At 40.2% G+C, this 13,020-nt stretch overlaps 1 protein-coding gene across 5 annotated transcripts in view; it reads left to right on the top strand.

The window, feature by feature from the left end:
* The window catches only part of col5a1 (procollagen, type V, alpha 1), a 92,009-nt gene that overhangs the window by 15,765 nt on the left and 63,224 nt on the right, over positions 1–13,020 (top strand). For all 5 annotated transcript variants that reach the window (XM_023281044.3, XM_055019465.1, XM_055019464.1 and 2 more), the window contains exons 2-4: positions 3,285–3,452; positions 11,090–11,303; positions 11,721–11,883. In XM_023281044.3, the coding sequence (XP_023136812.2) occupies positions 3,285–3,452; positions 11,090–11,303; positions 11,721–11,883 (545 nt within the window). The remainder of the gene's footprint in view (positions 1–3,284; positions 3,453–11,089; positions 11,304–11,720; positions 11,884–13,020) is intronic.

Raw genomic sequence — 13,020 nt, 5'->3', positions numbered from 1 at the left:
TTTTTGGATTGTTGAAATGATTCAAGAAGTGTGTCTGATATACAGTAGGTGTGAAGTAATGCAGGAGATTTACAAAAACCTTTAACCCTTTAAACCCAAAATCTGCCAAATGGCATGTTATCTTTAAAAAATTACTGTAAGGACAAGAATTGGTCTGAGCCAGAAACTGTAAAAACAGAAATAATCACCAGATTTTCAACATTCCAACAGCCCTCAATCTACTCACCTGTGGTGTGGTGCTCAACCAAGATAATTTTCCAAATCTAAGCTTAAAATCGTGATATTTCATTGAAATTGCTTAATTTTACACGTGTCATTTAAAAATGTGCAAACAATAAACTGTTTGCACAAAAAAACTAACAATTATTCATTTCTCTGTGCAAATGGGAAGCCATTAGTAACTTAGACAATCGACAATCACATGACAAAAATATTTGGTTGAAGTGGACTGAACTGTGTTCATGCAGAGCAGATAGGAGACAAATATAGGAACAAATTACAAATGTAAGGGCTCTACTCTTAATATCTATGAGTAGAGCCACCATTATTTCCAGTATTGGTAATATATTGGAAAAATGTTGTACATCTTGATTCCGGTTTTTAAACTTTTTGGTTTTGCTTTTTTGAAAAGATTAATGGCATTTTAACTTTGTTATAATATACAAAACACATTTCTGAGTTCTCTCCACTTCTACTCAAGGTTGTGTTGCTTCTACAGAGATGCATAGCTTTATATTTCAGCGAAAAATGAGCCCACAGTGAGTAAAAATATGACAGGGACAAAAAAGAGCTTAGGTTTCAGAGGGTTTTAATGCATGTAGCAACTTCTGCAGTGCAAGAGTGTACTTGGTTGTTTTGTCAGAGTAATTCCTGTAGAGTTTTCTGAGGAGTTACACAGACATTGATGTAAAGTGCGGCACTTCGCTGGTGTAAAACATGTCAACATTGTTTCAATAACTGTACTGTATGTGTCAGACAGCAACACCTAGCTAAACCATCAAAGATCTGATCTATAAACTTTTACCAGTGGACTTATCAACCCCCAATAAACTCCATAAAAGCTGAGGAAAGGTAACGGAGGTAACAGATGGCTGTTGTTTGACAGTTATAAACAGACTTCATAAGCGGTTAATATTTTGTTGCTGGTTTATTGAGTAAATAAAACATTCAGACAGTGTAATTATTTGTCACGCTTTCCTGAGTGCTCACGACTTAATATAAATGCCATTTTAGATTGAATTTGCTGGATAGTTTGGGAATAATTATTTGTACACATGATCTTGTCTTTCCTTCTCAGTTAAGATCTTTTATGCTCCTGTGACCTCTCAGTTATGGACCAGTGAGTGATGAGACGATGTAGAACATAGTTGTTGATTAATGACAGATGAATCAGGGCATTTGTAACAGAGGAACATTTCCCATCAGCTGCCAGGGTGACATATTAATGCTGTGCTGCAGAGCTCTGAGCGACGGCCTCATTAAAGGAACCTCTGTGATCACGGTGAATGATTGAGTTTCTGGCTGTCTCTTCATTGTGGGCTGATGACAGACAAAGCTGTCTTTTTGTTTAGACCCTTCACTAGCTTCGAGGCTCTGTCAGCCTGCGGTGTGGACTGACAGGAATATGAGTGTCATCTTTTCGACAAGTTTAAAGGCTTGGCTCGGTGGGTTCCCAAATAGATGGGTGTGGCACCTGGAAAAAGTAGATATCTTTCAGATGAGCTGCTGTTCCAAATCCATGTGCCTCTTCCTAATATGACCCCCAAAGCAACACTGCTACTCTCTAAATTTTGAAATTATCACACAGAAAACTGATTCAGAGCTCTCATTTTTTCCTCAAAAGATTTCTTCCAGGCTTTTGTGTGTTTAAACAGATAAAATGTGTTTATATCTGATTTTATTTGTTGTCTCATAAGTTGCTCCATGTCTGATGTCTGGTTTGCACAACAAAGAAGTAGGTTTTTTGCACTAATTATGACATTAAACACTCTTATCTTTCTTTAGTTTGGTCGTTCTCTTGCCGGCATTGTATGCAATCAGACGTCTGTGGTTAAAGAGGAAGTTTTTTTTTCTTTTTTCCACAATCACTGCACAGCTGCAGAGGAACACGTGCAGCCAAAGCCTTCTTAAATGGAAACCTCTGTTTAAGAATGTCGAGTTTTTTTAATCGATCTGTGCTGCACGTGAGTCATACATAATGACATCCAGCTGGAGGTTGTTGCAGGGAAATGCAGGCTGCACTAAAGCGCTGTTTCGATCTCACCTTTCCACCTCTCCTCGCCGCCCTTTCACTCTCAGATTGATGGGGCTATTGACGGCTTCTTTTTTGAACAATGTGTGTGGTCTTTTACTCAACTACTGCTTTACCTGTGTGTGTTTGCATGTGTGCTTTAATCTAGTCCCAGGCCTTTGACGCTCAGTATTCACATAACAGAAAAATGCATCCAGAGGAACACCACAGCACACTCGCTTTTGTTTTATTCTTAAACTCCTGTGCCATAAAATCCTTTTGTTTTCCTCTGTCGTGCTTTTTTCCCTCTCTTTAGTGTTTGCCCTCTTTTAAAACAACCTGCCAGCTCCCCAATCCTTAGCCGCTCTGTTACTGTCCCTAAAGACAGAACGCAGTGTCCTTGGGCAAGGCTTTATGCTAATGCGTGTCATTGTGCAGCTTGCTGTGTGTGCATCTGGCTGCAGGAACAGCTGTTTGCCCTGGGTGGTTTTGGCATGTGAGGGTGCGGTTCAGGGTCAAACCCCATGTCACATTGTTGTGACCCAGTATACTTCTGCGGTGGCCTGGTTACAGCCGGGACGACCGGCCTGAGAGTGTGCTAATTGCATGGTTGTGGTCGAAGAGAGGCAGCAGTAGATTTAGCATCGCAGGAAAATGGATGGAAGGATGGGTTTTGGTACAGCTGTAACCCATGATCATGGCAATCTATAAATGGGCATGTCTCTGTTTAGCACCTAAATGGATAGCAGAAATCTTCTCTGAACCACAACAGTGAAGCCTCCTGCTAAGCAACTAGAGCTTCTGAGTCAGCAAAAGTTAGAAAATAGAGGGAATGGAGAAAAGATGTGCCATAATTAAGGCTTGCTTAATATGCCAAAATGTTAAACTGTGTACAAAAAAGACTGGATCTCTCTTTGTGTTGCATAAACAGTATAATATATTGACTGTAAATTTAGCAATGGGCACTTCTGTGTGGGATTTAAATGTCATTCCATGTAATTGTTGACATAAATCTAACGTCATTTTCTCTTTTTGTCTCTTTTATTCTCTGTAGCGGAACCAGCAGACCTCTTGAAGATTTTAGATTTTCACAGTTTACCTGAGGGTGTTACAAAAACAACGGGTTTCTGCTCACATCGGAGGTCAACACAAGGGCCCGATGTGGCTTACAAAGTATCCAAAGACGCCCAGCTCAGTGCCCCCACCAAACAGCTGTACGCAGGTGAGTATCTGACTCAACCCTCCCTATCTGTCTACATCTAAGCACTTTTTAATTTTCCCCATTCAGACATCCTCCTCAGGTTAGTCACTGCACATGTTGTGTCTTTTCCAAGATCTTTAACTCACCTTGCAGTCTGACCATCTGTTTGGCTCTGTGACCTTTCACCTCACCTCACAGTAAACTGCAGATATAATGTTTTAACATGACTGGAAAGCAATTGGTATTTGCCCCCACCTAGCTAGATCTTTTCTTCCCCCTCAGGTTGCAGTTTTATTAGTTCCTTTAAGTTGATTGTTTGTCAACTCTGCCTTAAGTTTCTAGGATTGTGCCTGCTGTTTAATCTCTCACTTCCCTGTAAACATGTTGACTAAAACATGCAGTAAGTCTGCATTTTTTACTGTAAACTCAGTGCTGCTAAAGAAATGACAGATGTGTAGCACACTTTTAGTAGATGAGTTGGTTTACATGCGCAGTCACATACACATTAAAATGAGAAATACAGACAATTCATACCCTTTGAAAAGTCACACCACACGCATGCGATCCAGCCCTGTAATATGTGATGTTGTAGGAGGAGCTGGACGATGGAAAAGCAGTGAAAATAGGGGTGGTAAAGGGGAGGGAAGTCTGGGGTTCCACTTTTGCCTTGTTCTATTGTGCTGACGTGGCTTTGAGTTACTGCTCGGCGCTACGCTGCAGTAGTACTTTCCTCCTCCCTCTCCCAGCAGTCTTTCCTTTGCTTCTCTCCCTCCTTCTCCCTTTATTTTCCCTCAAGCGTCATAATTTTTCCCTCTATCATTTCTCCTACGCCGCCGCTGCCTTGCGGTGTTTTCTTCCTTTGTGTTTTATCTCACTCCTGTCGAGAGAGACGTGCAAAACTCCCTTTTCTGTATTCTTATTTTGTTCATACCCATAATTCCGTGACCCAGACATCCAGTTTCTGAAAATTATTATGATCTTGCTTTTCTTGCTGTTTAAAAATATAGAAAAAAAGATAAACAATTACACTTCCTGTGAGCTAAGCTTCCACAAAGCTTAGATTGGATGACAGCCCCATTCATGGTTTTCTCAGATGTAACATTGGCCTTAGTGGACCTTTGATCCGTGGTATGACTCTTCCTTGGGGCTTAAAGCAGAGCCAAAAGGCTCCTGTGGCCTACATGTCTGTATATGCTCTCCAATCAAACAAATACCGTTCACTTTGATGCTCTATGACAGCGCAGCCTCATATCAGTCTCTGTTTAGACACACAAACTATAATTACACACACGCTGCTCCAGATCATCCGAAATAACAGTCTACATAAAAAAGAAACCAATCGGAGGAGTTCATAAGAGGCACCGCATAGTCTTAAGGTGCAAACAGAAGGAACTAGCTGTCTGTGGCTTGAAGGTTTTAAAATCCACTCGCAGCGTTTGTGATGTGGCCTCTTTCTCGCCTTGACATTATGAGAATGTACAGCTAATATATTCCAGACGGCAGCTTAACTAGTGAGATCATTCTATCCATTTCTTTTTTCCCCCTTTAACTAAGTTTGCTACTGAGTTATGACTTTGGCCCGAAGCCTGGAATTTGCCGAAATTATCAACACAGCGTCCTGTCTCCATAAGTAGAACAAATAAAAAAAAGTCACATATAGAAAAGAAAAGCATGCAAACATGCTCTTTTTGTTATAATTCTGCTAACAAACAACACCCTAGCTTTGATTAAGTACACACTGGCCCGTGACCCCATAACCACAGACAGTCTGTGATGATGTGCTGGAAAAGAGCATGTGCAGACATGCAATCATTAGGCAAACATGTGGAAGAGATGATTCATTTGAAACTACTGAGGGACTGAAAACAGAAGAGACCTTTCTTACCTTTATTATGTGAATGAGGAGTGAAGAAAAAGTCCAGTGAAACTGTCTGCTCTCTTTTACTTTTACGACACACACCATGTTTCAATAGCCTGTCCTCTATTTGTGATTCTATATGCATTCTGATGAATCTATGACAAACAGGCACATATGAGCATCTAAATTTACATTTGCGTATATCCGCAAATTCAAGTTGGCAAAAATCTCTGGCTGTCATTTTGACAATCTGGGAAGTTTATGCAGATTTTTTTTCTTCAAACCCAGCTGTGTTTTTCTTGCCATGATGGACAAGAGCCAACAAACAGCAAGGAAAGAATGATGCAGCAGCTCCTACTTTCTCCCTGAATGGGGTTAGCTGGAGCTTGGCATGTGCATTTGTGGTCTGAGCTGCTGTGCTGAGATGGCACTGTCCATTCAGTTACAAGCTTCTGCTGCAGCAGACAGTGAAATCTAATTGACCAAGCTAAGGTCACAAGCTGGAAAATCAAATATTGGTTCTGTTGTTTACGAACAAAGCTCATGAGTGACATTAATTATTAAATTATTATTTAGTGTCTTACAAAACATCCCCATGCTACATGAATAGTGTCATTTAATATGAGCAATGAGCGTAATTGTGTTTATCAGTATTTAGATGAGAGACATTATAGATGAACATCACCAAAAAACACAGCTTTGAAAATAAATATTAGAAGAGAGACTTTCTTTAACTAGAGAATACACATGTCGATTCAACATGTCATTGAGTAGTTGATATCTATTAACCCTCTCAACCCCAAAACATCTTTTAAAAAAATGACAAAATTGCACCATTTCTCAAAGCCAGAAACTTTAAAAACAGTTCAGTCCTGAACTCATCATGTGTGGTGTGCCATTCTGTTGAAGAACAGAACCAAGTCTGAGCTTAAATCTTAATATTTCACCAAAATTCCTTTTATTTTTAATGTTATTTAAAAATTTACAAAAATCTATCATTTGCACTAATCTCATTCTGTAAAAAAAAAAAAAAAATAATAAAAAAATCTGTGCTCCATGAGTGACTTAGTTGTGACCAACAGTCTTGTGAAAAACATTCTTGGACTTTTTGGCTGAACTGCAGGCTGTGTTTACACAAAGCAGAGACAAGTATGGGAACAAATTCAAACTCTTAAGTAGTAAATTATTTATATAGTATGTAGAGTCATCATTTTTCCAGTATTGGTAACACCTGTGGATGCTTGGGAAAATGCTCACACGTTGATTCCAGTATTTTTTTTTTTTTAAATAGCTTTTGTAAATCAGAGAAATTCAACTTTTTCCAACTATTTTTTTTATGGTTTATAACTTTATAACTGTGTCATGCTTAACAAAAGACATGTTTGAGTTTTCTCTACTTCTAGTCATGGTTGTTGTGTTTCCATTGAGGTGCAGGATTTTTGCTGTAAAAAATGAACCCACATTGAATAAAATTGAACAGGAGCAAAAATGCAAGGAATACCAAGCTATCAAGTAGTTATTATGGTCATTATGTCTGATATAGATAATGGCAGAGGTAGTTTAGTACTCATATTTCTTTGACATAAATTAAAAAGGGATTCTTACTTCTTTTTTATTTCTTATGGGATATGTAGTTTATCACCTTCTAATCATTTCCTTTTGGCCTCTGACCATGTGAGGTGAGGACAAGTTTAAAGACACCACAGTAGTAAAGTAATACCTCATCAATGACAGACGATAGATCATTAGTTTGATTCTCTTATCAATGTTTTCAAAGATTGTACGTTTATTGGTACATGCACTAATTTTTCAAAAGTTTGGGGTCAGACAGTTTCATGTTTTCCGTGAAAACTTACACTTTTATTCATGTGCTAACATAACTGCACAAGGGTTTTCTAGTCATCAATTAGCCTTTCAACACCATTAGCTAACACAATGTAGCATTAGAACACAGGAGTGATGGTTGCTGGAAATGTTCCTCTGTACCCCTATGGAGATATTCCATTAAAAATCAACCGTTTCCAGCTAGAATAGTCATTTATTAACAATTAACAATGTCTAGACTGTATTTCAGACTAATTTAATGTTATTTTCATTGAAAAAAGATATTCTTTCAAAAATAAGGACATTTCTAAGTGACTCCAAACTTCTGAACGGTAGTGTAATCTATATGAGCTGTTCACATACAACTAAAAACTGTAAAAACAGTAAATAAAAGTGTTTATTTCTCAGGTTGTTACCTAACAGCAGACCTTCAGTTGCATTATATGATTTGCCCTATTCACAGATGCCTACTTCTCCTAGAGCCTCCTACTGTCATACAAGCTGGTCCACTTGTTGTCTCTGCAGCAATATGTCGTCCCACTGGAATGCAGCTTGTCTCATACAGAAAGAGAGACTTGGACACAGCGATGACTGAATGACCAATTACAGGACGCAAGACTTTCTACCTCATTTACCTGCTTGTATGCGCACTGACAGACGGTAGAGAGCATCATTCAAAGAGCAGCCATTACTCCTTCCCCTCCCTGACTTTAGAGCTGTTCTTTAGTTTTCTGTAAGTACTGCAGTAGAGGAAGAGTAATTGAGGTTTACATGTCAAATGTCAGTGTGTGACATCAGTCACAGGGCAAAGCACTTTCTCTGTCTCCTTTAACTTGTAAATAAAACCTCCCACTGTCAGCGCTGAGACTTCTACCACAGACTTTTTTTAGTAGACAATAAAAGCTGGCTGTATTATACTAGAGATATTTTATCACAATAAAAGCAACTTTATTTGGTTATTTAACCCAGTGTACTTTTTGCTTTTGTCACTGTGGGCTCATTTTTCATAGCTGCTTCACTTCGGTGGTAACAACACAACCATGGCTAGAAGTAGTGCAAACTCAAAATGTCTTTTGTGCAGTAAAACAAAGTTACGATGCCATAAATCATAAAAAAATCAAGTGAAAGTTCTTTGATTACCTATTTTACAAGAACTACAAAAATGGAATCAACATGTAAGGCATTTTCCAAGTGTCCATAAGTGTTAACAATACTGTAAAAAAAATAAAGGTGGCTGTACGTACTATAAATATTTTACTCCTTGCAGTTGTCTCCTTCCTGCTCCATGTAAACACAGCCTGCAGTTCAACCCAATTCAACTGAAAAGTCAGAATTTTTCTCATGTGATTGCTGACTGCAGCTGAGTCACTCTTACCTTGTGCTGAAAAGTGCAAAATATTAGATTTTTTTACAGAATCTGGTTAGCTTACACTATTTATTTTTGACATTTCTTCAAATGAGACATATAGAATAAAGTGGTTTCATTGAAATATCACAATTTTAAGCTTAGATTTGGTTAATTTTCTCGACCAAGCACCTCATCACATATGATTAGTTCAGGGACCATAAGAAAGTTCAAAATCTGTTAATTTTTTCAGTTTTTACAGTTTATGGCTCTATTAAATGGTCTCATTTTCATGCCTTTTAAACCTTTTTGCAGGTTTTGGGGTTTAGTGGGTTTATCTGGAGAAAAAACGATGGACTCTGCCTGACTGGCTGGCTCAGATGTCTCGGGTTGTCTCGAAGCTTCCCAGACAGTTTTTGGCCTGACACCGTCTGTGGTAATGCCAGCGTAAACTCCCAGGATTGCTGGCACCACAGGCTTTCCATTCCCACCATATCGACACTCGCACTCTAAATGAGGAATGAGTATCTCTCATCTGGTGGCCTGAAGTAGCAGGTTGAGAGACACATTCCAGAGAAACCAGAGCTCTTCTGAGCGACCCCTCCCATCTGTTCCCACTTCACATGAGGTCCTGGAGGAAGGTAGCTCACATTTTTTGACCTTCTTCTCTCTCCATCATTTTAATGGCCGTTCTCACAGGGCATCAGGTCCATGTTGTGATGACTGGGAGGACAGATCAGCACATAAACATGAATCCACAAATTAGATCCCTTGCTATGAGAAATGCTACCGGGGAATTCAGAGGCAGTTTAATTTTGGCTGCTGCTTTGAATGCTTCAATCTAGAAAGCTATTTATTCTCTTTTGTTTCATCCCCCCATTGTTGTCCTCCGTGCCCTGGTTTTTCTCTCACCCCTCAGCTGACCCTTCACCTCCACACAGAATCAGCTCTGACTCACTGTGGCTAGGATGTAGCAATAAACTCTTTGTTGTCTTTCTTTCCTCTGGTGTTTCCCACCTTCTTTTTATTTTGTTTGCATCGTAGCCCTTTTCATTTCATATATTAAACCTGCCAAGGCTTTTTTGTATCTATCTTCCTCACCAAAATCACTCACATGAGGAGGCTTTTGAAGGCTTGTCTGTCTTGTCTTCTCACTTCTTATGTTCTCTTGCTTTCTGCTTTACACCATCCCAGCGAAGCATCTGTCAATTAAAGCAATGTTTCTCATATGATGCCAAGCAGAATTCCTGAGGGAGCACACTGCCAAGGCATGTGCTCTCCGCATGATGTGATTTGATGCCTGGCATTAATGAAGGAATGATAGAAAAAGGCAGGAAGACCAAGACAGGAAGGCAAACAGACATCCAGATGCTGACAGGGTGGAAGAAAACAAGAGGGAATAAAGTGAAAGGGTGATGGTGGCAAAATTTGGTTCTTCTTCTTCTTCTTCTTCTTCTTTTTCTTCTTCTTCTTCTTCTTCTTCTTCTTCTTCTTCTTCTTCTTCTTCTTCTTCTTCTTCTTCTTCTTCTTCTTCTTCTTCTCTGGGTAAAGGGGCTTTGATGGCTGCACAAGGAGTTACAATACCACTGTAACCACAAGCCCTGCCTCTCTTTTCCGGCCGTCTGGAAATCTCTTCTTTGCACATGCTGTAAAGCAAGAGATTGCTACTGGGATTCAAGCGGTTCCTATGTTTATGTTAAATATAATCCAGATAGCTGCTTTCTCATAACAACAGCAGCTTTAATATAGTCTGATAGCCTCTTTTTTCCCCCTAACTAAAAGATCAGAAAGTTCTGTTTGCCTCCAAGTGTAGTCTGACCTCAACATTAGTGAGCAACTGCCTCCTCGGGTATTTGGAAAGCCGGCCCCTCTTTCTGGGGTCTTGAGAACACCCCACTAAGGGAATTTGTCTGGCAGATGTGTTCCATTCTTGAGCAAAATGGAGGAAATACTTGAGGCTGCTCAGTGGAACCATGCAGATGGAAGCTCGCACATCTTTGTCGTATCGGTTGTGTGTTTTCATACCAATATATTGGTGGTATTTCTATTTCCACACAAATGTGCCTTTAATTATTTTTCCTGTAAAAGTTTTGCTCCTCTCCAACCCCTTTCGCTCGAGCGTCTGTTAGATCCATCAGCTGTGGGAGAGGAAAGGAGGATAGTTTGACAACGTCTCCCAGGATCACATGCTTTTGTCGTTAATGCTTCTCATCCTGTGCTGCACTGGAAATGATCCACTTCTTCGAACTGTTTCTTTTCTTCCCCTGTCCAGCCTCTCGTCTGCCTGCCATCCCTTTCAGATTAATCCTATCCTGTTACATTTTGGGCACTCCATGAGTCGCTGATGTTTCCTCTCGGTGCTTAAAGCCCAATCTTTCACAGTTCCTCCAATCTAAATGATTTTTGTTTTTCTAACATTTCTTTGTAGCAATAAAAATATTACACTCGCTCTTGACACCAAAGATCACAGCCTGTCTCCCAGAATAATAATACGATTACAACATCCTGAACACAAAACTAGTATTTCATTCCTCTTATGATGATGATGATGATGATGATGAATGGTTACTGCTACTTAGCTGTCCAAAAACTTTTCTCCCTCTCTTTCCAACCCACCATCCGTCCTGCCAGGTGATGTCTTCCCTGAGGACTTTTCCATCTTGGCCACAGTGAAGCCTAACAAGGGCAGCCAGTCCTTCCTGTTGTCCGTGTACAATGAACAGGGCATCCAGCAGCTCGGACTAGAAGTGGGCCGCTCTCCAGTGTTCCTGTACGAGGACCACACAGGCAAACCCAGCCCTGAGGACTACCCCCTCTTCAGAGGAGTCAACCTAGCTGACGGAAAGTAGGTTCACTCGCCAGCACCTCAGCCGTACAGTGCTCTTAAATAAACGCTCTGCTTTTTGTGTATTCACCCTCCCCTCTAATCAGACTCCAGGTGTCTGCGCTCGGCTTTGATAGCAGTTTATTTTCATTTTAGCGGTTTAACAGCACCTGAACCAGGTGTCTCTTTGCAACACACGTACAGTACGCCACTTTGTGATATGGTGCTTTTATTCCCCATTCTCCTCAAATGTGTAAATTCTGCCACCAAAAACTAGGATTTAAGACTGAAAGGAGATTCGAGTTTCAAAACAGAAAGGCGTGTATTTGAATTTGAAAAGACAAAACACAAAAAGGGGTCCCTTAGCCTGTTAGCGCTTTGTAATTGGGAGGCGTGTAACCCAGTAAGTGTGTGAATTAACTTTACCTCCCATTCCAGGTGGCATCGAGTGGCCATCAGTGTGCACAAGCAGACCATCACCCTCATTCTGGACTGTAAAAAGAAGACCACCCAGAAGCTGCTCCGAAGCCCCCATCCCATCATTGATACCAAAGGAATTATAGTGTTTGGAACAAGAATACTTGATGAAGAAGTCTTCGAGGTAGGCATTACTCTGCAACTCTCAGTCTCATCACTTTTTAAAAATTGTGTAATTGCACATTTTAGCTGTTTAATGGACCATTTCGGACTGTCTGTGCGAGGGTTGCTCGCTGGATGCCATTTATGGATGCCAGATTTGCACTGACTTTCCACTCAGATGTGTGCAGTTTGGTCCGCTTTGTTACTTGTGAATTGATTTATAAGTTTGACAGCTGATTTGCATCTCCAGTTAAATGCTATTTTCATAAGCATACCGACATACCAGTCGTTTTTAATGGGCGACACTTAACGTCAGCTAAGGCCAGCTTGACTTAGATTTAAAGCCGTGAAACAAATGAGCGACAAGCTGATTCAATCCTTCATTTTAACTGCAGTACAGACACATATGGATGTGGTGCAAATGATGGTCATCCCCAGTCCTCATTCTGCTAGACATGGGAGATTGCGGTAGTGGCCACATCCTCTATAGATGTGTGGATTTGGCTCTTGCAGCCCCCCGCATCTGATCCCCCGACTTCTGCCACCCACTCACACACATGCACACAACTGTAAATCAAACTTAATTTTAGGTGCCATATATTCCACATCTTCCACAGAAGGACTTTGTGTCCCGGAATTCTATGTGTTTGGTGCATCCGATGTTGCTTTTTTTGTAATTTTTGCCTCATTGTGGCTTCTAAACCTATAAGTCAAGTGTTGTATTTCTGTTTGTGGTTCCACGACTGGGTGCTTTGTCTGAATCTGCTGCAATATTTTTGTTTTGAACAAGCATGTTTGAATCATTAGAAAGAGAATTTAATTTCTTAATTTTCCGTCTGTTTATTCTTAGAAAAGCTTTGTGGCAGGAGATACAAGGTGTATAGTATTATGACTAGTGACCGGAAGCATTTTTGGGTTTACAATATGAGATGATACCTGATATGAGTTAAATACTATTTGCTTTTACCTAGTGTGAAGAATTCATTTGGATAGTTCCTATAATGAGCTTTTGTCTGGGTGTTTGTGGCTCTTAAACATGACCCCTGTGAGGGACACACACACACACACACACACACACACACACACACCAAAACACACAGAGAGCACACGGCACAAGGAATAGTGTTGTCTTTGTCCCTTCAGAGTTGTGCTTGTTTAA

Source organism: Amphiprion ocellaris, chromosome 17 (assembly GCF_022539595.1).
Source record: "Amphiprion ocellaris isolate individual 3 ecotype Okinawa chromosome 17, ASM2253959v1, whole genome shotgun sequence".
NCBI classification, from domain to species: domain Eukaryota; kingdom Metazoa; phylum Chordata; class Actinopteri; family Pomacentridae; genus Amphiprion; species Amphiprion ocellaris.
Note: the sequence above shows the minus strand (reverse complement) of the source record. Positions and strands in the feature narration are given on the sequence as shown.